This window comes from Rhinoraja longicauda, chromosome 23, assembly GCF_053455715.1.
Source record: "Rhinoraja longicauda isolate Sanriku21f chromosome 23, sRhiLon1.1, whole genome shotgun sequence".
In the NCBI taxonomy this organism is placed as follows: Eukaryota; Metazoa; Chordata; class Chondrichthyes; order Rajiformes; family Arhynchobatidae; genus Rhinoraja; species Rhinoraja longicauda.
The window spans coordinates 31,043,072-31,069,128 of NC_135975.1; the positions used below are offsets into that span (position 1 = coordinate 31,043,072).

The 26,057-nt window shown below is 46.6% G+C and overlaps 1 protein-coding gene across 1 annotated transcript in view; it reads right to left on the reverse strand.

Annotated features, from left to right (window-relative positions):
- LOC144604991 (ATP-binding cassette sub-family C member 9-like) overlaps positions 1–26,057 on the reverse strand; it is a 184,099-nt gene that overhangs the window by 37,249 nt on the left and 120,793 nt on the right. The window contains exons 26-33 of the mRNA XM_078419986.1: positions 25,375–25,474; positions 20,525–20,748; positions 18,003–18,172; positions 11,834–11,903; positions 7,699–7,856; positions 4,754–4,846; positions 2,638–2,740; positions 19–132 (exon numbers count right to left, since the gene is read on the reverse strand). Coding sequence (XP_078276112.1) covers positions 19–132; positions 2,638–2,740; positions 4,754–4,846; positions 7,699–7,856; positions 11,834–11,903; positions 18,003–18,172; positions 20,525–20,748; positions 25,375–25,474 — 1,032 coding nt within the window. The remainder of the gene's footprint in view (positions 1–18; positions 133–2,637; positions 2,741–4,753; positions 4,847–7,698; positions 7,857–11,833; positions 11,904–18,002; positions 18,173–20,524; positions 20,749–25,374; positions 25,475–26,057) is intronic.

Below are 26,057 nucleotides of genomic sequence, written 5' to 3' on the forward strand. Positions count from 1 at the left end.
ACACACAATTCGACTTACCGTTAAAGCATAGGTCAGACCAAATCCGACACGGTCCGATGGAAGTTCGTAGTGAAAGGAATACATTATGGAGGCCAAAGCTGCAGTCAGCACAATGTAGGCACCAAGATAATCCTGTTGATTTAAAAAAAGAATGAATCAATTTACATGAACATCATAAATTCCCTGTAGATAAACATTAAAAGATAAGGTTCGAATCACCTCATGGTACTACACACTGCAATATGAACATGATCGGTACAGTATCGCAGCAGTAGTGATGCTGCCTTACAGCACCAGAGACCTGGGATCGATCCTGACTATGGTGCTGAAGACTGAATAAGAGTCTGAAGAAGGGTCTCGACCTGAAATGTCACCCATTCCTTCTCTCCTGATATACTGCCTGACCCGCTGAGTTGCTCCAACATATTGTGTGTACCTTCGATTTGAACCAGCATCTGCAGTTATTTTCCTACACATACTGACTATGGGTGCTCTCTGTATGGAGTTTGTATGTTCTCCCCGTGACTGCGTGGGTTTCCTCCGGGTGCTCCGGTTTCCTCCCACACTCCAAAGACGTGCGGATTTGTAGGCTAATTAGCTTCTGCAAATTGTCCCCGGTGCGTGTAAGATAGTAAATGTGTACAGGTGATCGTGGTTGGCGTGGAATCGGTGGGCCGAAGGGCCTGTTTCCACGTTGTATCTCTAAAATAAAACTAAAACGAACGTGTCCTAACCTGCTAATAATTCACTCTGGGATCTTTTGACTTTCCTCATAAGATATGATGAAAGACACATGTTGTGGTTTCCGCTGTGATAGACCAGCAAGGCAGCCAGGGTTCCCATTGAACATTCTGCCAATGATCAGAAGTGACAGGTACTTTGATGTGGCTCCTTTCACACGTGTACAATGCTCACACACGGCACTAAATAAACTCCTGGCAGATTTATACTTGAACTGAACCCAGATGTTTAGTTTAGTTTAGTTTAGTTGAGCGATACAGCATGGAAACAGACCAGTCTGCCTACCGAGTCCACACTGACACAGCGATCGCGCTAGTTCTATATGGAAGAAGGAACTGCAGATGCTGGTATATACCGAAGATGGACACAAAGTGCTGGAGTAACCTAGCTGGTCAGGCAGCAGCTCTGGAGAAAAAGGATGGATCACGTGCAGGAAGACGAGACTAGTTTAATGTTGCATCATGTTCGGCACGGACATTACGGAACTTGTTCTCCAGAGATGCCGCCTGACCCGCTGAGTTACTCCAGCACTTTGCGTCTATCCTCACACTAATTCTACGTTATGCCACTTTCTCATCCGCTCCTTACAAACTCGGTGGCAATTTACAGAGGGCCAATTAACCTGTAAATCCGCACGTCTTTGGGATGGGGGAGGAAACCGGGGCACCTGGAGTAAACCCACACAGTCACAGGGAGAATGTGCAAACGCGCAAACTCCACACAGACAGCACCCGACGTCAGAATCGAACTCGGGTCTCTGGCGCTTTGAGGCACCGTCTCTGCCAGCTGGATTGTTCGTTTGTTTCGATTGTCAGTGGTTGAGGGGAGGCCGAAGAGATGTTTATGAGAGGCATAGATATGGTGAACAGACAGAACCTTTTCCCCCAGGGTGGAAATGCTAAAGACTAGAGGGCATAGCTTTAAGGTGAGAGGGGCAGAGTTTAAAGGGGATGTGTGGGGCAAGTTTTTTTTATGCAGAGTGTGATGGGTAACCTGGAACATGCTGCCAGGGTGGTGGTGGAGGCAGATAGTGGCTTTATATAGGCTTTCAAATAAGTACATGGATATATTTGTATTCACTTGAGTTTAGAAGGATGAGAGGGGATCTTATACAGACGTATAAAATTATAAAAGGACTGGACAAGCTAGATGCAGGAAAAATGTTCCCAATGTTGGGGGAGTCCAGAACCAGGGGCCACAGTCTTAGAATAAAGGGGAGGCCATTTAAAACTGAGGTGACAAGAAACTTTTTCACCCAGAGAGTTGTGAATTTGTGGAATTCACTGCCACAGAAGGCAGTGGAGGCCAATTCACTGGATGAAATTAAAAGAGAGTAAGATAGAGCCCTAGAGGCTAGTGAAATCAAGGGATGTGGGGAGAAGGCAGGCACAGGTTACTGATTGTGGATGATCAGCCATGATCACAATGAATGGCGGAGTTGGCTCAAAGGACCAAATGGCCTCCTCCTGCACCTTTTTTCTATGTTTTTATGCTGGGAATGAGAGGATAAGGATCGTATGAGGGACAGGAGACTAGTTAACGCGGCATCATGTTCCGCATCGACATTGTGGGCCAAAAGGGCAAAAACATATGAAAAACACTTATCACAAAAGGGTGGGGACAGGGTGAGGATGGTTGTCTGGATCCATGGAAGAAAGAAAGAGGTCCTTACAGTGAAATAGCTGTCTGCATTTGCAACATGAAGAGGAAAAGATTTAACTGTTTGTTACCAAGGGAAATTGGACAGGCTAATCCTGTTACTTTGGCTTAAAAGGATGTCTGTGCTATTTTAAGATGCCGACACACATTTGTTTCCATTCCTTTAAACTTGTGACAACAAAGGTCTGATTACTTGCAGTTGTAAACACGTTAAAACATAAATGCGTTCCCTCCTACCGTTCGAACCTCCAGCCATCTGTTGGCAGCTGACAGAAACAAGTAGGCAATGTTATTGGCGTCAGTGAGTTCCAACATATGCTGCTTGAACCTAGATTCATGTCTGCAAGAAAATAGATTGCTTCCCTCAGATTAATCCATTATTTCTAAGCTCCACATGAAAACCTGTTTTCAACTGTTTCATTGCACTTCCAAGCTCAGGTCTGTCCTGTTCAATTAAATTGATCGATTGAAAGATATAGCGTGGAAATATGAAACAGCGGTTCACACTAGTTCTCTGTTAAGAGTTTACACTTGGAATTCAGAGATGCAGCGCGGAAACAGGCCCTTCGGCCCAGCCAGTCCGTGCCGACCAGCGATCACCCCGTACACTAACGCTATCCTACACACCAGGGACAATTTACAATTTTTTACCGAAGCCAATTGACTTACAAACCTGTACGTCTTTGGAGCCTGGGAGGAAACCGGAGCACCCGGAGAAAACCCAAGCGGTCTCAGGGAGAACGTACAAATCCGTGCAGACAGCACCCGTAGTCAGGCTCTGTTATCCCACTTTCTCATCCACTCCCTTCACACTAGGGGCAGTTTGCAGGGGTCCAATTAACCTACAAACCTGCACGTCTTTGGGATGTGGGAGGAAAGCGGAGCCCCCTGGGGAAAACCCATGTGGTCACAGGGAGAATGTGCAAACTCAAATTCAGAGAAAGTACCCGAGCTCAGGATCAAACCCGGGTCTCTGGCGCTGTGAGGCAGCAGCTCTACCAGCTGCGCCACTGGGCTGCTGGAATGTTTTTCCCGTGTGCAGGAACAATGTGGGTGAACGATGACTTTGCTTTTGATACCGGTCGTTCTTTAATTTATCGATCAGCACAGGTCAGAATCCACCTCCGTGAGATCACAGCTGAGCAGAGCGGCAAGTCAATTCCCCCCTGCCCCAAGTGTGCTGAAGATCTAGACAGACCTGAAAAGGAGCAATCAATATTCAGCAGACACAGGGGACTTCAGATGATGGAAAACAGAATAAAAACACAAAGTGCTGGAGAAACTCAGCGGGTCAGGCCGCATCTGTGGAGGGAATAGACAGGTCACGTCTCAGGTCGGGAGTCTGAAGAGGGGTCCTGATCCAAAGCAATGCCTATCCATGTCCTCCACAGATGCTGTTTAACACCGCAGTTACTCCAGCGGTTTGTGTTTTTAACTCAAGATTTCAACATCTGCAGTTCCTTCAATAGACAATAGACAATAGGTGCAGGAGGAGGCCATTCGGCCCTTCGAGCCAGCACCGCCATTCAATGTGAGCATGGCCGATCATTCTCAATCAGTACCCCGTTCCTGCCTTCTCCCCATACCCCCTGACTCCGCTATCCTTAAGAGCTCTATCCAGCTCTCTCTTGAATGCATTCAGAGAATTGGCCTCCACTGCCTTCTGAGGCAGAAAATTCCACAGATTCACAACTCTCTGACTGAAAAAGTTTTTCCTCATCTCAGTTCCTCATCTCAGTCTCCTGAATATTGATTTCTGCAGACGTTTCAGGTCCCTCTGAACTCCGATGCACTGGAGCAAATAAACCACTGGGGAAAGCTGAGGTTGCTCCACCACTTTGTGTTTTTACTCAATCTGTTCTTCAGACTGATCAGACAGAGAGGTCATCTGTCTACACATCTACACAGGACGCTCATTCAGAGCAGAAGGACGGTGGCGCAGCAGTAGAGTTGCTGCCTCACAGCGCTTGCAGCGCCGGAGACCCGGGTTCGATTCCGACTATGGGTGCTGTCCGTACGGAGTTTGTACATTCTCCCCATGACCTGACTGGGTTTTCTATGGGATCTCCGGTTTTCTCCCACACTCCAAAGACGTGCAGGTATGTAGGTTAATTGGCTTGGTGTAAGTGTAAATTGTCCTTAATGTGTGTGGGATAGTGTTAATGTGCAGGGATCGCTGCTTGGCGCAGACTCGGTGGGCCGATGGGCCTGTTTCCGCAGTGTATCTCAAAAGTAAACTAAACAGGCTATGTAATGCATAAAGCCGAGGACTGCAACAGTACACCCCCCCCCCTCCCTCCCCCCCCTCCCTCCCCCCCCTCCCTCCCCCCCCCCTCCCTCCCCCCCCCCTTACCGGAACGCCCTGATAGTCGTGAGACCCTCAGCGGTCTCTGAGAAATGGCACAGCAGAGGCAACTGGGTGCTGTCATCCAGCTCCTGCAGATCCCTTCACAAGTTTACAAATGAAAACAGAAGAGTTAAGATGGTACAAAACTCCGTTTCGTACACAGTACACCTCCGCATTACAGAGACCTCCGTTACCGTCCGGGCAACAGTCCACGGCACGATTTTCTGCACGGCAAATCCTTGACAAGAATTAGCAACGTTTTCACAATCAGGGTGGTGGGTCTATGGAACGAGCTGCCAGAGGAGGTAGTTGAGGCAGGTACAAAAAGATACTTGGACAGGTACATGAATAGCAAAGGTTTATAGGGAACCGGGCCAAAGGCAGGTCAAGTCAAGTCAAGTCAAGTCAAGTCAATTTTATTTGTATGGCACATTTAAAAACAACCCACGTTGACCAAAGTGCTGTACATCTGATTAGATTCCAATGGGAAAAAAAATGAAACATACAGTAGCACGCAAACAGTTCACAGCGCCTCCTCAATGAGCCTCAAACGCTAGGGAGTAGAAATAGGTTTTGAGCCTGGACTTAAAGGAGTCGATGGAGGGGGCAGTTCTGATGGGGAGAGGGATGCTGTTCCACAGTCTAGGAGCTGCAACCGCAAAAGCACGGTCACCCCTGAGCTTAAGCCTAGACCGCGGGATAGTGAGTAGCCCCAAGTCGGCCGACCTGAGGGACCTGGAGTTAGAGAGGGGGTTAGAAGATTTTTGATGTAGGGGGGGGAGTGTCCATTTAGGGCTTTATACGTGAATAGGAGGAGCTTGAAGTTGATTCTGTACCGTACAGGGAGCCAGTGGAGAGAGGCCAGAATCGTGTGATGTGGTCCCTTTTACGGGTACCCGTCAGGAGTCTCACTGCGGCGTTTTGGAACAGTTGCAGGCGGGACAGGGAAGATTGGCTGATCCCAGTGTATAGGGAGTTGCAGTAGTCTAGGCGGGAGGAAATGAAAGCGTGAATGATTTTTTCTGTGTCGTCGAATTGGAGGAAAGGTTTGATTTTAGCTATGGTTCGAAGTTGGAAGAAGCTGGCTTTTACCACAGCGTTGACTTGCTTATCAAATTGTAATGCAGAGTCAAATATCATGCCGAGGTTTTTGACATGCGGTTTGACTAGGCAGGATAGACTTCCAAGACTGCCTGTTATCAATTTGATGGAGTCGGGGGGGCCGAATAGGATGACCTCAGACTTGCTCTCATTTAATTGGAGGAAGTTCTGTGCCATCCAACATTTTATGTCCTCAAGGCAGTGTGAGAGGCTGTTTAAATTTGACTGGTTGTTGGGTTTCAGGGGGAGGTAAAGCTAGGTGGGACTAGTGTCGATGGCCATCTTGCTCGGCATGGGCAAGTTCAATGCTTCTCTGGTTCAATGGTTCCTTCATTATCAAGTGCACCAAGGTACAGTGGAATTCTCTTTTTGCATACAGATCAAAAGATTATTGCCGTACATTAGTACAATCAGTACATAATGCACAGAAACAGCCCCATTGCGTCTATATGCAATAGTCACCAGGCAAAGTCATCCATGGTGTATGACTCTGAAACATTTGTTGTTTCTCTCGCGTTTTGGGCTATTTAGTTATTTCCCCCCCCTCGCTTCCATAAGGCGGAATTTTTATTCTGTGCCTCAAATGTATTTGGTAGCGGTTTATGAAATCCATCAGGTATCGAATTTCTGATACCTGACCAGGAAGAATGTGGAGGCTTTGGAGAGGGTGCAGAAGAGGTTTACCTGGGTGCTGCCTGGATTAGGGGATATTAGCTATAAGCAGAGGTTGGACATAGAAACATAGAAAATAGGTGCAGGAGTAGGCCATTCGGCCCTTCGAGCCTGCACCGCCATTCAATATGATCATGGCTGATCATCCAACTCAGTATCCCGTACCTGCCTTCTCTCCATATCCCCTGATCCCTTTAGCCACAAGGGCCACATCTAACTCCCTCTTAAATATAGCCAATGAACTGGCCTCAGACTAGGATTGATTTCACTGGGACATTGAAGGTTGAGAGAGGTATCTAAAATTATAATATATTTTACTATACTTTATATAATTTTAGGATGTTCGAAGTAAATAACATTTTGAGAGGCACAGATAGGGTAGACCGCCAGAACCTTTATCCCAGGGTGGAAATGTCAAAGATTAGAAGGCTTTGCTTTAAGGTGCGAGGAGCAAGATTTAAAGGAGACTAGACCAAGTGGACCCGTTGGGCCCAAAACACTCCTGCATTGGTGCAGCACCCTCCCATCCCCCACTCCCCCCTTCCCCCTCCCTTCCAACCCCCCTCCCCTCATCTCCCTCTCCCTTCCTCCCCTCCAACTCCCTCCCCCTCTCCTCCCTCCACCCCCTCCCCGCTTCCCCTCCCCACCACTTCATCCCCCTCAACCCCCCTTATCCTCCCTCCCTCCCCCCTCCCTAGGAGATAGATTTAAACTTTAAAATGTGAATAACTTTAAAAATATAACACCGATTTCAATGAAACTTCTTCCATTAGCACCAAAGGAACGACAGTGAGTAAGATGGGCCTAAAATTGTCACGCTATCATGTACCGTTTTGGCTGTAGTTCAGGAACAAACAAACAAAGAAACAAACAAATGAGAGTTTTAGTATAAAGATGTGTGGGGCAAGTTTTTTACATAGATGTTGATGGGTGCCTGGAACACGCTGCCAGGTGTGGTGGAGGAGGCAGATACAATGGTAGCATTCAAGAGGCATTGAAGAGATGGCATCATGTTTGGCATAGATGTTGTGGGCCAAATGGCCCGTTCCTGTGCTGTGCATTTCTATGTTGTACATTCTATGTTCAATATTCTGTGGGATAAACGTAAACAACTAATCACGCTGCACAAGTCTTAAAATGCCCGGCCTTCAAAGACTTAAACTTTGATTGTTACTCACTTTGAAGCAACTCGGAAGTACTTCTGTATAAAGTAGAAGGCGACACCAAACGGCAGTAAAGCCACAAGGAAGATCGGTGTGACGTACGAAAGGACACCTATTGCCGACAGGCAGAGGAAGGTGGATCTGGTCAAGGACTCCAGTGTCGGTGGTATATGCTGTGCAGAAAAAGACAATGGTTATAATGCCCGTCTCACACTGTAGTTCCCATCCTCCAACCTACCGCACAAGACATTGGACTTTTTCTCTAGAACTGTTTACGTTTAGTTTTAGTTTAGAGCTACAGCGTAGAATCAGGCCTTTTGGTCCATCAGGTCTATGCCAACCATGAACATCTGGCGCTATCTATGTGGAGTTTGTGCATTCACCCTGACACTCAATAAGTTTCCCGAAGTGGGTCTGGTTTCTTCCAACACCCTGAAGGCCCGCTGGTTGTGCAGGTAAGTGGTAGGAGAAGTAGGTGGGAGCCGCTGAGACTAGGTTGCAGGGAGATAAGTGGAAGAAAGGGATTGCTCTGGGCTGGCATAGACTCAATGGGCTGAATGGCCCGTGTTGTGAGATAAGATGATGTGCTGTTTCTGGCTCAATGCTAAGTCGTCAAAATTAAAACTAACCTCATCCCTCGACTCCTTCTTATGGAATAGCTCTACCTCAAGGCAATGACTCATGTTGCAAAAATAAACAGACATCAAAAGAGCACCGAAATTCTTGGCCACAAGTCCAACCAATTTATTATCACCCGACTTGCATGTGGCTTGAGTTTAGTTTAGTTTTTATTTTAGTTCAGAGATACAGCACGGAAACAGGCCCTTCGCCCCACTGTGTTTACACCAACCAAAGATCTCCGAACACCAGCACTATCCTACACGCACTAGGTTGGGTCAATTTACAAATTATACCCATTCAATTAACCTACAAACCTGAACGTCTTTAGAGTGTGGAGGGAAACCAGAGGTCCTTCTACAGTTGTACCGGGCCCTGGTGAGACCGCACCTGGAGTACTGTGTGCAGTTTTGGTCTCCAAATTTGAGGAAGGATATTCTTGCTATTGAGGGCGTGCAGCGTAGGTTCACTAGGTTAATTCCCGGAATGGCGGGACTGTCGTATGTTGAAAGGCTGGAGCAATTAGGCTTGTATACACTGGAATTTAGAAGGATGAGGGGGGATCTTATTGAAACATATAAGATAATTAGGGGATTGGACACATTAGAGGCAGGAAACATGTTCCCAATGTTGGGGGAGTCCAGAACAAGGGGCCACAGTTTAAGAATAAGGGGTAGGCCATTTAGAACGGAGATGAGGAAGAACTTTTTCAGTCAGAGAGTGGTGAAGGTGTGGAATTCTCTGCCTCAGAAGGCAGTGGAGGACAGTTCGTTGGATGCTTTCAAGAGAGAGCTGGATAGAGCTCTTAAGGATAGCGGAGTGAGGGGGTATGGGGAGAAGGCAGGAACGGGGTACTGATTGAGAGTGATCAGCCATGATCGCATTAAATGGCGGTGCTGGCTCGAAGGGCTGAATGGCCTACTCCTGCACCTATTGTCTATTGTCTATCCCAGGGAAGACCCGCGCGGATCATGGGGAGAACATACAAACTCCATACAGACAGCAGTCAGGATCAAACCCGGGTCTCTGGCGCTGTAAGGCCTCGTTAGCTTTTTATTCTTAATCTTTCACGTGGAGATTTAACGTCTTTTTCTTCCAAACTCTTGCGTTCTCTGGTGCAACTGCCCAAGAATTAAAAGCCGCTGATAGATCAGATATTAGATTTCAATTGAATAAAAGGTTCAATTCCTGACACACTTCATCGCAGATGTTTCTTGGCACAACTTGCAAATAAAAAGGGTGAAACATAGAATGTAGAAATAAGGAACTGCAGGTTCCGATGATTTAGGTTCGCAGTTTGCAAAATCTCACGGATAAAATCATTGCCGATTGTTTTCATCTTCGAGATTTATCGTGCAAATGTTTTTGTGCTTAATTCTCCTGCTGTGTCTAAATTTGGAGATGCAATTCCATCTGTTTTCTTTCCAAATTACGATTATCCAGCCTTTAACTGAGATTTAATTTTAAATCGGGAAAACATGTCGGTGATCTGTGATCACCTCTACTTTATGTTCAGGCCAAAGTGGAATCTCAAGGCTGTGTTCAGGGCTGCAACCGTGCACACATTGCACAGTCTCAGCCGACACAGAGCACTTGGACATGCTGACCCAAATACTGCAACGCATTTCAACAGTGTGGACCTGAGTAATGAACAGTCATCAGGCAAGGAACAAAGCAAATTTAGTAGAGCTGTGCTCCAAAACACTGTTGCACAACCAGAGAGAGCGGTGCTGAACTACCATCTACCTCATTAGTGACCCTCGGACTATCCTATCATATCATATCATATATATACAGCCGGAAACAGGCCTTTTCGGCCCTCCAAGTCCGTGCCGCCCAGCGATCCCCGCACATTAACACTATCCTACACCCACTAGGGACAATTTTTACATTTACCCAGCCAATTAACCTACATACCTGTACGTCTTTGGAGTGTGGGAGGAAACCGAAGATCTCGGAGAAAACCCACGCAGGTCAGGGGGAGAACGTACAAACTCCTTACAGTGCAGCACCCGTAGTCAGGATCGAACCTGTGTCTCCGGCGCTGCATTCGCTGTAAGGCAGCAACTCTACCGCTGCGCTACCGTGCCGCCCGGACTTGATCGGACTTTGCTGGCTTTGCATTATTCGATTGTGATCATGTATTATCTTTCCGCTGACATGATAGCACGCAGCAAATGCTTTCCACTGTACCTCTCGCTACACGTGACAATAAACTTAACTGGACTGAGCAGGTTAATTCTTGTACGGATGCTGATCAATTGTTTCGTCCAGTCTAGTCTTGTTTGGAATTGGAGGTACAGTGAAAAGTTTTTGTCTGCATGTTATCCAGTCAAGGAAAGGACTGTTCATGAATACAATCGGGCTGACCATTGCCCACAGTGCACAGATAACGCATAGAGGGTACATCTAGTGTAAGTTTAGTTTAAAGATACGGCACACCAGTTCTCTGTTATCCCACTTTCACATCCACTTCCTACACACTAGGGGGCAATTAACCTACACGCCCGTACGTCTTTGGGATGTGGGAGGAAACCCACGCGGTCACTGGGAGAACATGTAAACTCCGCACAGACAGCACCCGAGGTTAGGATCAAACCTGCATCTCTGGCAATGCGAGGCAGCAGCTCTACCATTGGCTGTAGTTCAGGTTAGAATGCCACTTTATGAAATAGATGGAGATACATGAGAATGGTAATAGATCATACAGGCACTTGATCGTATGGCAGGACTGATCAATAACTCTTTTAGACACAAAGTAACTCAGCGGGCCAGGCAGCATCTCTGGAGAAAATGGATAGGTGATGTTTGAGGTCGGGACCCTTCCTCAGACTGAAGAAGGGTCCTGACCCGAAACGTCCCCCATCCTTTTTCTCCAGAGATGCTGCCTGACCCACTGAGTTACAATAGACACTTTGTGTCTATCTTCGGTACAAACCAGCATCTGCAGTTCATTTCTTCACAACTCATTACCTTGCTTTGGTTTGAGTAGACTCCTCCGTCAGTGAAAATTGTTTCTGTAAGTCTCAAATCAAATCAGAGTCATAGCATGGAAACAGGCCTTTCAGCCCAACTTGTCCATGCAGACCAAGTTGGCATTCTGGCCAATCCAACTTTCCTGCAGTTTGCCCACATCCCTTCAAACCTTTCCTATCCATATATCTGTCCAAATGTCTTTTAAAATTTGTAATTGTATCCGATTCTATCGCAGGTCAATCCAGATACGGACTGAGTGAAAAGTTGCCCCTGAGGTCCTTCTTAAATCTCTCCCCTTCTCACCTTTTCCAAATTTACTCAGCAGGAGAATTGGCGACGAAAACATTTCACCTTCTCACCGTAAGTCTCTGTCCTCTAGCTTTAGAATCCTCTACCCTGGGGAAAAGACGGTGATCGTTCAATTTATCTGTGCTCCCGAGAATGTTGTATACTTTTTAAATCATCTTGACCACCCAAATCATCTTAAATCTCTGTACTCAACTCAATGCAAGTCTATCCAATCTCGCACAATCGATAATGAACTTGGCGTTTGTACCTGGTCTATGATATTTGTGTCGGCAGAGAAACGATTGAGGATTTGGCCCAGTGGCGTTGAGTCAAAGAATCTAAAGAGTCAGAGGACAAGGCACAAAAGTAAGTTAATTAAAACTGACAATAAATCTTGAATATGTAGCTTTCACACTAGGTCGTAGCAATAATATCATGATATAAGACAGGGTTAGGACATTAACATTGAACCTCCTCTGGAAGTTGATTCAATGGGGCTTTGGAATTTCTTAAAGTAATAAGAAGTTCCAATAAGAAATTCCTTATTGCCTTAAGGGATACAAAGCACACAATATCATTGCTGAAATATACAGCCAGTATATTTCAGTTAAAGCATTTACGTTCTATTTAATTCCAGGTGCTCTTTTCTACCTTGAATAGTTTTAAAAACAAAGCAAATGCGGGCAGGATCCGTAAAACACAAGGGTGCATTTTGATATAGAAACAAAGAACTGCAGATGCTGGTTGACACAAAAAGTGTTGGAGTAACTCAGCGGTTCAGGCAGCATCTCCTGAGAATACGGACAGGGGGCGATTCGATTCGGGATCCTTCTTCATTGATCATTTGGGTTTGAACTTAACCTTGGATGATGTTTGCACGTTTTCCCCATGGCTGCAGTCAAAATGTAGAAACAAGGAACTGTAGACGCTGGTCACTGCAGAAAAAGACATAAAGTGCTGGAGTAACTCCACGGGCCAGGCAGCATCTCTGGGGAACATGGATAGGTGGAGTTTTGGGTTCGGGACCCTCCTTCTGACTGATTTCAGAAGGTGGAAACTTGGAAGGCTCGCAAAGGCGGGACAATGCCTGGCGAGTGATAGGTGGATACAGGTGAGGGTTAGTTTGATGGTCAGATGGGTGGGCAAAGGCCAGTGATGGGGTGAAGCTAGAGGAAGGCATGGAGTCATAAAAGACACAGAGTGCTGGAGCAACTCAGCGGGTCAGGCAGCATCTCTGGGGAACATGGATAGTGACATTTCAGGTCAGGACCCTTCTTCAGGCAGCACCTCTGGAGAACACGCAAAGGGATATAGTCGCCTATCCATGTTCTCCAGAGACGCTGCACTCCAGCACTATGTGACTTTTTAAAGTGAAAAATACGTTTGTCAAGTAAGAAGGAGACTGATAAAGATTCTGAGATGGAAGATAAGTTAATGGAATATGTTTAAATGCGAAGTGGATGGAAAATTGAGTTCACCGAAGAAATCTTGACGTAATTTCTATTTTTAAATCGTTGTACGAGGCTTGGTGGTTTGTAAAGCTGACAGTTTCTTGGACATCAACCTAAACTTCACAAACCTTGGCCTGGATCTGACTTGGTAGATGATCTTGATAAGCAATACAGGGTATTGCACAAAACCAGCAACTGAACAGGGCAAGTGGTTTGATTCACTGCAAATGCTCCAAATTAGTGAAGGAAATGGAGGCACAAGGAACTGCAGATGCTGGAACCATGAGCAACATACAAAGTACAGGAGGAATGCAGTGGTTCAGGCAGCATCTGTGGAGGGAATGATTGACTGATTGACAGATTCAGCATCACAAAAAGCTGGAGTAACTCAGCAGGTCAGGCAGCATCTCTGGAGAGAAGGAATGGGTGACGTTTCGGGTCCAGAGATGCTGCCTGACCCGCTGAGTTACTCCAGCTTTTTGTGATACCTTCGATTTGTACCAGCATCTGCAGTTATTTTCCTAAACAGATTCAGCATGGAAGCAGGCTCTTCACACCGACCATCGATCACGCATCTGCATTAGTTCTATGCTATCTCACTTTTGTATCTGCTCCCTACACACCAGGGGCAATTTATGGAGGCCAATTAACCTATATTAAGTCTATGTAGGAAGGAACTGCAGATGCTGGTTTAGATCGAAGATAGACACAAAAAAATGGAGTAACTCAGCGGGACAGGCGGCATCTCTGGAGAGAAGGAATGGGTGACGTTTCGGGTTGAGACCCTTCTCCAGGCTGATCAGACTTCAGACTATATTGGCTGATTGGACCGCATCAGTCTCAAGAAGAGCCCTGACTTGAAACGTCACCTATCCATTTCCCTCCACAGACGCTGCCTGACCTGATGTGCTGAGTTCCCACAGCACTTTGTTTTCTGTTCTCTATTCTAGTTTTAGTGTTTAGTTTTAGTTTAGAGATACAGCATGGAAACAGGCCCTTCGGCCCACTGAGTCAACACAAGTTCTATGCTATCCCACTACCTGCATACTAAGGGGATATTTTACAGCGGGCCAATTAACCAACAAACCCGTGCATCTTGGGGATGGGGGAGGAAACCAGAGCACTCAGAGCAAACCCACGTGGTCATAGAAACATAGAAACATAGAAAATAGGTGCAGGAGTAGGCCATTAGGCCCTTCGAGCCTGCACCACCATTCAATATAATCATGGCTGATCATCCAGCTCAGTAACCTGTACCTGCCTTCTCTCCATACCCCCTGATCCCTTTAGCAAAAAGGGCCACATCTAACTCCCTCTTAAATATAGCCAATGAACTGGCCTCAACTACCTTCTGTGGCAGAGAATTCCACAGACTCACCACTCTCTGTGTGAAGAAATGTTTTCTCATCTCGGTCCTAAAAGACTTCCCCCTTATCCTTAAGCTGTGACCCCTGGTTCTGGACTCCCCCAACATTGGGAACAATCTTCCCGCATCTAGCCTCTCCAACCCCTTAAGAATTTTATATGTTTCTATAAGATCCCCCCTCAGTCTTCTAAATTCCAGCGAGTACAAGCCTAGTCTATCCAGTCTTTCTTCATATGAAAGTCCCGCCATCCCAGGGATCAAACTAGTGAACCTTCTCTGTACTCCCTCTAAGGCAAGAACGTCTTTCCTCAGATTAGGAGACCAAAACTGCACACAGTACTCCAGGTTGTCACAGGGATTACAGGGATCTCTGGGCCTGTGAAGCAGTGGCTCTACCCGCTCCACCACTCTGCCACCCCTACTGGCCATTTAACCAAGTGTTTTATGTAGTTCTGGTTTCAAGCCTTTCCCTTTATCTCTGGGGCTTACTAATAGTATCTCATATGTCTTCCTAACCACCAGAACCTGGTCCTATTGCCACAGGGAATAGGCAGATAAACACAGCCAAGAATCCATGAGCGTTGAAGGGAGCGTAGAAGGGAGCTCCCAGTGAGCGCTGCGCTGCGTAGCCCTGCGGGACCAGGCCCAGCCACCGGCAGAGCAAGGCGAGATGCGGCGCGTCGCATGAGGTTATACGTGATAGGAGTAGAATTAGGCCATTTGGCCCATCAAGTCTACTCCGCCATTCAATCATGGCTGATCTATCTCTCCCTCCTCACCCCATTCTCCTGCCTTCTCCCCATAACCTCTGACACCCGTAACTAATCAAGAATCTATCTATCACCACCTTACAAATATCCACTGGCTTGGCCTCCACAGCCCTCTGTGTCAATGAATTCCACAGATTCACCACCCTCTAGAGGAGACAAAGACAGCCTCTATGCGGCCTCCCCCACGTGTAGCTTACAGGCATAAGCCCTTAAAGCGAATCTAATGTCTTTACCACGTCTGCAGACCGCAAAACGCCATGCCTCCCCAGGCCAGGCGGCACCGTCAAAAGCCGCCAATTGTCGAGGTTTAGCGCTACTGCAGCTCAATGTTGAAGCCCTTACCACCGCCAAGCTCAACGTCATCGATCAGATTGCCATCAGAAACCGGCCACCGAATGGTGAACGAGGTCTGATTGACCTGGACGATGACACGTTGGCTTGGCTCGCCTCAACGGAGCTGCAAGTCTAAAACACATACGACAGAAGAAGATAGAAGAAGACCACCCTCTGACTAAAGAAATTCCTCGTTATCTCCATCCTAAAAAGAACGTTCCTTAATTCTGAGGCTATGACGTCTGGTCCTAGACTCTCCCACTAGTTGAAACATCCTCTCCACATCCACTCTGTCCAGGCCTTTCACTGTTCTGTGTATTTCAATGAGTGGTGCAGTGGGAGTATCCGGAGGACTGCCGGGAGCCGTTGACCAGGGACCCGCCCTGAAGGTCCACCTCGCCCGCCAGAAAGACCGGGGACTCGCCCGGAAGGCCCAGATCACCCGCCGATAGGCCCAGCTCATTGTCCGCAGACCAGAGACTCGCCCGTCGCGGACGGAGGACCCACCTGGAGCCCACTGCGGATCAAGGGCCCACGGGAACCCACCTGGAGGGCCGGTAACCAGGCTGGCTGCGGGAGAGAGCGCTAGGCCTCGGCGGGGGGAGTGGGCCGCTGGAGGCCTTGCAACAGCCTGGGACCGGGCGCCGCTCCAAGAGGCTGAGCACGTGGACCGCACGCGGCCTACAGCGGTGGAGCAGCGGCGGAGGGCACCACAGCTACGCTCGGCTAGGCCGAACCTGCATCATCGCCAGGACAACACACCTTGATGGTCAGATCAAAAACCCTGCACTTCCAACAACCGGGACTTGAAAATGGCCCCAAACTGATGACTCTGTGTTCTGTCTCAGTGTACCACTGCTATACACTTGTATTGTATCTGAGATGCTTATCTAATATGTATCTAAGTGCTTATGTATAGGGATACTTGCACTGAACTGTATACAACAATGAATTTCACTGTACCTCGATACATGTTTCAAATAATGTACCATACCATACCATGATGTTAATAGGTGGAGAAGGATCTCGACCCAAAACGTCACCCATTTCTTCTGTCCAGAGATGCTGCCTGTCCCGTTGAGTTACTCCAGCATTTTGCGACTAACTTCGGTTTAAACCAGCATCTGCAATTCCTTCCTACACATGTTAATACTATAACTCTCAGTACAACACAATACATCATGTATTCCTATAGCCATTTCCTATATGGCTACACAGGGCCAAAGACCCGGATTCGATCCTGAACTCGAATGCTGCCTGTGTGGAGTGTGCACGTTCTCCCTGTGATGTGTGGCCTCCTCCTGCACCTATTGTCTATTGACCACATGGGCTTCTTCCGGTTGCTTATTTTCCCTCTGTAAATACCTCATACCTCTATTGAATTAATTTAATTTAGCCATTTTCTCCCCCACTTGACCTTCTCCTGTTTGGAGTCTTTTTTCTCACACAAGACCATATTTGTACCATCTGCAAACTTCTTAATCATGCATCGTAAGTAGTAACTTTACCTCATCTTCTCTGCATCTCTCAAATATTAGCTGACTGCTTCACCCTTCATTCATGTCTCGAACCCCACCAGGCCTTAAGTTTCGAAATTCATTCCTTAAATTCATGTTTCTCCCCCTCTATCTCTCACTCTCCGTCTCTCTTCCACCGTGAGACTTCGAAAAGGCCAGCCTCTTTGATCTGCCTTAACATTTCCTTATTTGGCTTGGAGACATTTGAATGAATGTTGCCAGATTGTATTCCCTGGTGTTTATGATATCTCACCACATTAGCGTGCCGTATAAATATGTTTTTTTGTAATTAGTGCTCTCTGTTTCATTAGTGTAATTCAAGTCTTCACGTTCCTGGGCAAGTACATCTCTGAGGATCAGCACATTGATGCAATGATAAAGAAAGTCCATCAACTTACTTAGAGTTGCTACTTACTTAGAAGATTGAGGAGGTTCGGTACGCCAATGAATTCTCTCTTGAATTTCTACAGTGTACAGTAGAGACCATATTGACTGGTTGCATCATGGCCTGGTTCGGCAACTCTAATGCCCAGGAATGAAGGAGATTACATCACGGGTCCTGACCTCCCCACCATCAAAGAGATCTACAGGAGACGCTGCATCTAAAAGGCAGCCAGCATCGTCAGAGACCCACACCACCCTGGCCACCCTCTTATTTCACTCCTCCCATTGGAAAAAAAGGTACAGGAGCCAGAAAACCGTGACTGCCAGGTTCAAGAACAGCTTCTTCCCAACAACCATCAGGCTATTGAACACCACAAACACTGACTAAACTTCGAGCTACAAACTGTTTGGTTGAACTAGCGACAGGGTTTTTGTTTAGTTTTGCACTAATATTGTGTTTAAAAAAAAATTTAATGTACCACTTTTTGTTTGTTCATTATGTTATCTATTGAGGACTTGTGTTTACAGACCTGTTATGCTGCTGCAAGTACGAATTAAGGCAGATCAATGTCGGTACATAGGACAGGGAAAGACACTTGACTTTACTGCCGCCTACCTCACTGGTGCTAATATGATCTTGTTCAAGAGATTACGATGGAGATTTTTGGCTGCTGTTAGACCCATCCATTCCACCGTCAGAGACGTCATGAGGCACAGAATGATTCCCATACTGCACAAAATGCTGTACCAGATCTTGTAGTAATCTTGATCAGCGTCTTGGACAGTCTGAAGTGCAGAGAGAGAGAGAGAGAGGGTTGACATCCTTAAAATAACACATCAATAGATATGCGTTTATATTTTGACATTCTTATAGTTAGATTGACACCCTTAAATATATTTTTATACTGACATCCTTAAGGTAATAGTTATATTGATATCCTTAGATAGATTTATATTGACATCCTTAAAGATATATTTATATTAACATCAAAGAGTTATACAGTGTGGAAACAGGCCCTTCGGCCCAACTTACCCACACCGGCCAACATGTCCCAGCTACACTAGTTCCACCTGCCTGCGTTTGGCTCATATCCCTCCGAACTTGTGCTATCCATGTGCCCGTACAACTGTTTCTTAAACGTTGGGCTAGTCCCTGCCTCAACTACCTCTTCTGGCAAAGACACAAAATTCTTTGGATAGAAGGAATGTGTGACGTTTCAGGTCGAGACCCTGCCTCAGACTGAGATGTCTGAGATATTGACATCCTTAAAGATATAGTTATATCAATATCCATAGGGATATATTGACGATCACCTCCTTAAAGCTATATTTATATTGACATCCTTAAAGATACTGTTAAGAAGGCGGCATCTTTCATCAAGGATCCGCACCATCCAGGCCATGCCCTCTTCTCACTACTGCCATGGGGCAGGAGGTACAGAAGCCTAATGTCCCACACCATCAGATTTAGGAACAGCTACTTTCCTATAACAAATCCAGCAACAGGATCTTGAACCTAACAGCACAACCTTAATCCTACCTCAGCAACAGAACAATACGGTCTAACTCTTGCACTACCTATTGGGCATATTTTTTTTCTAGTTTAAAGAGACTTCATGGAAACTGGCCCTTCGGCCCACCGAGTCAATGCCGTCCATCGATCACCCATTCACACTCATTCCATTTGCGTATCCACTCCCTACACACGAGGGACAATCGACCTACAAACCTGCACGTCTTTGGGATGTGGGAGGAAACCCGGAGGGAACCCACGTGCTCAACTAGAGGGTGTGCAAACTCCACACAGACAGTATCCGAGGTCAGGATCGAACCTTCCTCGGGTGCTGTGAGGAAGCAGCTCGACCAGCTGTGCCATTGTGCCGTCCACCTGATTGTGCTTTGCATGTGTTTCTCTTTAGGAGTTGTTTTTCTTTTTATTGTCTTGCAGAATTTTTATGTGTAATTTATATATCATTTATGTTTTGTGTGACTGAATTTACGTGCCTGTGATGCTGCTGCGAGCAAGATTTTGCTCACCAAACTTGTGCACATGACAATAAACTCGACTTGACTTGACCACCAAGTTCAAGAACAGCTTCTTCCCAACAACTATCAGGCTCGCACACTGTGCACCAATAACCTCTACTATGAATTATGTACTGTCTTTGGTTGCACTTAAGTTGTTTTTTTTGCGCTAGTATTGTGGTTACTAATTTATTGTTTTTTTGTTTATTATATGTTATATTTAGTTTAGTTTAGTTCAGTTTGGTTTAATTTAGCTTAGCTTCGAGGTACAGCATAGAAACAGACCTTTCAGCTCACCGAGTCCATGCCAACGTAACAATCATGCCACACAATGAGAGATAGTCTGTTTTATTTTTCAGCCTGCATTGAAGTCCATTGCATTAGAGCATACCTAGGGCATATAACGGTGCAGCACAAGAACAGGCTCTGTGGCCCACAATGTCTGTACTGCAAGCCCAACTCTCCTCTGCCTGCAAGCGATCCATACCCCTCCATTCCCCATGTGCCTATTCAAAAGACTCTTAAAGCCACTGTGGTCTCTGCCTCCACCACCGCCACCCCTGGCAGCACGTTCCAGCCACCCACCACTCTCTGTGTAGAAAAACTTGCTCCCCCCCACTCCATATCCTTCCATTATGTGCATTCAGACGGCACGGTGGCGCAGCGGTAGAGTTGTTGCCTTACAGTGCCAGAGACCCGGATGTGATCCTGCGGATGCTGTCTGTATGGTGTTTGTACGTTCTCCCCGTGACCTGCATGGGTTTTCTCCAGAATCTCTGGCTTCCTCCCCCACACTCCGAATATGTACAGGTTTTTAGGTTAATTGGCTTGGTTTAATTGTAAATTGTGCCAAGTGTGTGTGTGTGTGTGTAGGGTAGTGTTACTGTGCAGGGATCGCCGGTTGGCGCGGCCTCGGTGGGCCGAAGGGCCTGTTTCTGCGCAGTATCTCTAAACTAAACTAATCCATGTGCCTGTCCAAACGCCTCTTAAATGGGGCCAATTGCCCATACTTGTATCAACTGTGACCCTTTTGTTATGGTTAAGCTATATCACTCTCAGCTGAGGAGTTTTTACATTTACACAACCCCAACCGCTTGGAGAGGTAGTTCCTACCTTATTGAGCGATGTTTGGCTGGGGCGCTCTGATGTCCATTTTGCCAGCCAGAAGTCTATGGCCACCATGACGGAATGTTTGAGTAACTTGGAAACAATGAGCAAGAAGAGCAGAAGGTAGCCCCCTGAGGTCAGATATCTCCAGAAAGCTCGCCAGGGCATTTTTGTCCGCAACCTCATCACTGTAGACATGTTATCTTCCTCGTCATCTGCTTCGTCCTCTTCTGGGCTCAGCGTGTGAAAGAAACAGTGTTTACCTTGGCTGGCTTAAATATAAATGATTAACTTTGCGCCAAATAGCACTTTGCATGGGATTGCATGGCAGTGAAGGAGTGCTTCTAATAAGCTGGAAGCGTGTACCGATACAGATCCACAAAAACACACCGCGTCTCATTGACAATAGATTTCGCTTGTGATAATGTAAAAAGAGAGTTTAGCAGGGTTTGTATAAATATATATAAAAAACATACTTCTTCAACAATCTAGTGAATGACTTTTATGACAAAAAATGAAGAAACATAAGTTATTCAGCCACTTGAACCTCTTTGGGATACAAGTGGATTGTGCCTGAGATGACTGAGGTTCAAAATGTGTCGCCTTTGGTATATCACCCCTGAAACTAATATACCTGCAAAAACCGGGGCCAAACGCAGAGTGCTGGAGGAACTCAACGGGTCAGGCAGCATCTGTGGGGGGGATAGGACAGGCAATGTTTTGGGTCGGGACCCTTCTTCAGTTGCCTGTCCATTCCCTCCATAGATGCTGCCTGACCCGCTGTGTTCATAAGTTATCTGAGCAGAATTAGACCATTCGGCCCATCAAGTCCACTCTGCCATTCAATCATGGCTGATCTATCTTTCCCTCTCAATCCCATTCTCCTGCCTTCTCCCCATAACCCTTGACACTCTTACTAATTAAGAACCTATCAATCTCCACCTTTAAATTATCCATTGGCCTCTACAGCTGTCAGTGGCCATGAATTCCACAGATTCACCACCCATTGACACCGTTCTCTGGCACTTTGTGTTTTATTCGAGATTCCAACATCTGCAGTTTCTTGTGTTTGGAACTATCGCACTACAATGCTGAGAGCTATATTCTGCGCTCTGTATCTTTACCTTTGTTTTACCTATTGTGCTTGAGTTCAGCTTGCTTGTATCTATGCATGGTATTGTCAGATTTGATGCACAGCTGGCAAACCGAATCGTTTCACAAAGTGCTGGAGTAACTCAGCAGGTCAGGTGGCATCGCTGGAGAACATGGGTAGGTGACATTTTGAGTCAGGTCTGAAGAAGGGTCATGATCCAAAACGTCACTTGCCCATGTTGTCCGGACATGGAGCCCGACCTACTCAATTACTCCAGTCTATTTGTGCATTAACAAGCATCTGCATTTCTCTGTCTCTAAAGCTTTTACTTTCCCACGGCACATGTGGCAATAATAAACCTGAACCTAAACCATCCTAGAAATCCTACCAGTTTAAGTTTGGAAGATCTCACCCGCCCCCCAGAATACCCAATCTCTTGAGGGGAGAGTTTGACAAGTAATCTTCTTACAGTCTCTGTCTCTCTGTCAACTTGCAAAGCTATCTGCTATTGTCTTTTCAAAGGGGGACACAAGCTGAAAAAAAATCATGTCTCTAAAGATCATAGATCATAGAACAAAGAACAGTACAGCACAGGAACAGGCCCTTCAACCCACAATGCCCAAGCTAAAAACCATGCAAAATTAAACCAAATTTCCTTGATTCCCTGCATATGCATGTGCCGAACCAAAAGCCTCTTAAATGCCACCATTATATCTGCCTCCAACACCACCCCAAATCATAAGCAAATTAAGGGCAACATGGTTCCTCCACAGACCTTTGATTTCCCTTTCTTTGGCTTCCTTCTGTTGCAATCATTCTATACTTCTAGGGTTCCATGATTAGCTTGCAAGTTTTCATGCAGTGGAAAAATAACATTCCAAATAGAATAATAGGACAATTCGGCCCTTCGAGCCAGCACCACCATTCAATGTGATCATGGCTGATCATTCCCAATCAGTGCCCCGTTCCTGCCTTCTCCCCATACCCCCTGACTCCACTATCCTTAAGAGCTCTATCTAGCTCTCTCTTGGAAGTATTCAGAGAATTGGCCTCCACTGCCTTCTGAGGCAGAGAATTCCACAGATTTACAACTCATTGACTGAAAAAGATTTTCCTCATCTCCGTTCTAAATGGCCTACCCCTTATTCTTAAACTGTGGCCCCTGGTTCTGGACTCCCCCAACATTGGGAACATGTTTCCTGCCTCTAACGTGTCCAACCCCTTAATAATCTTATATGTTTCAATACGATCCCCCCTCATCCTTCTAAATTCCAGTGTATACAAGCCTAGTCGATCCAGTCTTTCAACATACGACAGTCCTGCAATTCCGGGAATTAACCTAGTAAACCTACGCTGCACGCCCTCAATAGCAAGAATATCCTTCCTCAAATTTGGAGACCAAAACTGCACACAGTACTCCAGGTGCGGTCTCACCAGGGCCCTGTACAACTGCAGAAGGACCTCTTTGCTCCTATACTCAACTCCTTGTTATGAAGGCCAACATTCCATTGGCTTTCTTCACTGCCTGCTGTACCTGCATGCTTCCTTTCAGTAACTGATGCACTAGGACACCCAGGTCTTGTTGTACGTCCCCTTTTCCTAACTTGACACCATTTAGATAATAACCTGCCTTCCTATTCTTACCACCAAAGTGGATAACCTCACACTTATCCACATTAAACTGCACCTGCCATGCATCCGCCCACTCACACAACCTGTCCAAGTCACTCTGCAACCTCATAGCATCTTCCGCACAGTTCACACTGCCACCCAGTTTTGTGTCATCTGCAAATTTGCTAATGTTACTTTTAATCCCTTCATCCAAGTCATTAATGTATATTGTAAATAGCTGCGGTCCCAGCACCGAGCCTTGCGATATCCCACTATTCACTGCATGCCATTCTGAAAGGGACCTATTTATCCCCACTCTTTGCTTTCTGTCTGCCAACCAATTTTCTACCCATGTCAGTACCCTACCCTCAATACCATGTGCTTTAATTTTGCCCACTAATCTCCTATGCGGGACCTTGTCGAAGGCTTTCTGAAAGTCAAGGTGCACTACATCCACCGGCTCTCCCCTGTCCATTTTCCTAGTTATATCCTCAAAAAATTCCAGAAGATTAGTCAATCATGATTTCCCCTTCGTAAATCCATGCTGATTCGGAACGATCCTGTTACTGCTATCCAAATGCTCCGCAATTTTGTCTTTTATAATTGACTCCAGCATCTTCCCCACCACCGATGTCAGACTAACTGGTCTATAATTTCCCGTTTTCTCTCTCCCTCCTTTCTTAAAAAGTGGGATAACATTAGCTACCCTCCAATCCACAGGAACTGATCCTGAATCTCTAGAACATTGGAAAATTATCACCAATGCACCCACAAAATGCTGGAGTAACTCAGCAGGTCAGGTAGCATCTCAGGAGAGAAGGAATGGGTGACGTTTCGGGTCGGGACCCTTCTTCAGACTGATGTCAGGGGGGCAGGACAAAGGAAGGATATAGGTGGAGACAGGAAGATAGAGGGAGATCTGGGAAGGAGGAGGGGAAGAGAGGGACAGAGGAACTATCTAAAGTTGGAGAAGTCGATGTTCATACCGCTGGGCTGCAAGCTGCCCAGGCGAAATATGAGGTGCTGTTCCTCCAATTTCCGGTGGGCCTCACTATGGCACTGGAGGAGGCCCGTGACAGAAAGGTCAGACTGGGAGTGGGAGGGGGAGTTGAAGTGCTTGGCCACCGGGAGATCAGTTTGGCCAATACGGACCGAGCGCAGGTGATGAGCGATTTGTACCAGCATCTGCAGTTATTTCCTTGTACTACCAATGTATCCACGATTTCTAGACCCACCTCCTTTAGTACCCTGGGATGCAGACCATCAGGCCCTGGGGATTTATCAGCCTGCAGTCCCATCAGTCTACCCAACACCATTTCCTGCCTAATGTGAATTTCCTTCAGTTCCTCCGTGACCCTAGGATCTCTGGCCACTAGAACATCTGGGAGATTGTTTATCTTCCTTAGTGAAGACAGATCCAAAGTACCGGTTCAACTCGTCTGCCATTTCCTTGTTCCCCATAATAAATTCCCCTGCTTCTGTCTTCAAGGGATCCCACATTTGCCTTAACATGTACATGGATAGGACAGGTTTAGAAGGATTTGAGCCCAACACAGGCAGGTGGGACGAGTGTAGATGGAGCATGTTGGTCGGTGTGGGCAAGTTGGGCCGAAGGGCCTGCTTCCACTCTCTATGACGATGACTTTGGCAGACAGATTGCATATATGCCTACTTCAGAGACACAACTTGGAAACAGGCCGCACGGCCCACCAAGTCCACACCTAAATCTAAACCGATTTCAGAGTCAAGAATGAACCCAAATTATCCCCGAGGAAGGTCAGGTGATGCCCAACCCATGGAGTGGTAGAGAGAGATGTCATTGATTAAATGGAAGTTTAGCCACAAAAGGCTGTGGGGGGGGAAAGTCAGTGGATCTATTTAAGGCAGCGATAGATAAATCTTTGATTAGTACGGGCGTCAGTTGTTATGAGGGGAAAGCAGGAGAATGGGGTTAGGAGGGAGAGATAGATCAGCCGCGACGGAATGGCGGAGTAGACTTGATGGGCTGAATGGCCTCATTCTGCTCCTCTCTTTTGTGATCTTATGATTTTACGACACTGCTACCCTGACCCCTCCATTTCCATGAGCTCTGGATCAGAAGGAAGCGACACCATGCAGCAGCAAGCAACCAAGTGAGGAGGACATCTCCTACCTTCATCTTCATCATCCATCTGGGCTTTGGCTTCCCGGGAATACATGGCTCTCCGCAACGTTTTTCTTTCCAGAATTGTCAGGCTTCCCCCTTCAGTTTCCTGAACAAACAACAAGGAGGATGTTTTTGTGGCGGCCGAAGCTGCAGACGCCGGTTTGCTCCGACGATGGAGTAACAAATGGTGGAGTAACTCAGCGGGGCGGGCAGCCACTCTGGAGAAAAGCAATGGGTGGCGTTTCGGGTCGAAAGAAGGGTCTCGAACCCGAAACGTCACCCATTCCTTCTCTGCACAGTCCCGCTGAGTTACTCCTGCATTTTCGCGTCTATCAAAAAGTTTTTTTTAATTGTTGATCTCACAGAGAACAATGATATTGTCAAGAGTTGTGTTCAGTTTGGGCTGAAACACGATATCTCGCATGTGTGGACACGATAAGAAGAATCTTGATTCCGGGTGCTGTCTTTGTGGCGTTCGCACGTTCTACCATGACCATGGGGATTTCCTCCGGGTACGCTGCTGTCCTGCCCCCTCAAAGATACACAGTTTTGCCTCTGTAGACTGCCCCCCTGTGTGTAAGGAGTGAATGGGAAAGTGGGTAACATAAAACTAATGTGAATAAGTGCTCGATGGTCAGTGTGGACTCGACGGGCTGCATGACCCGTTTCCATGCTGTATCTCCAAACTA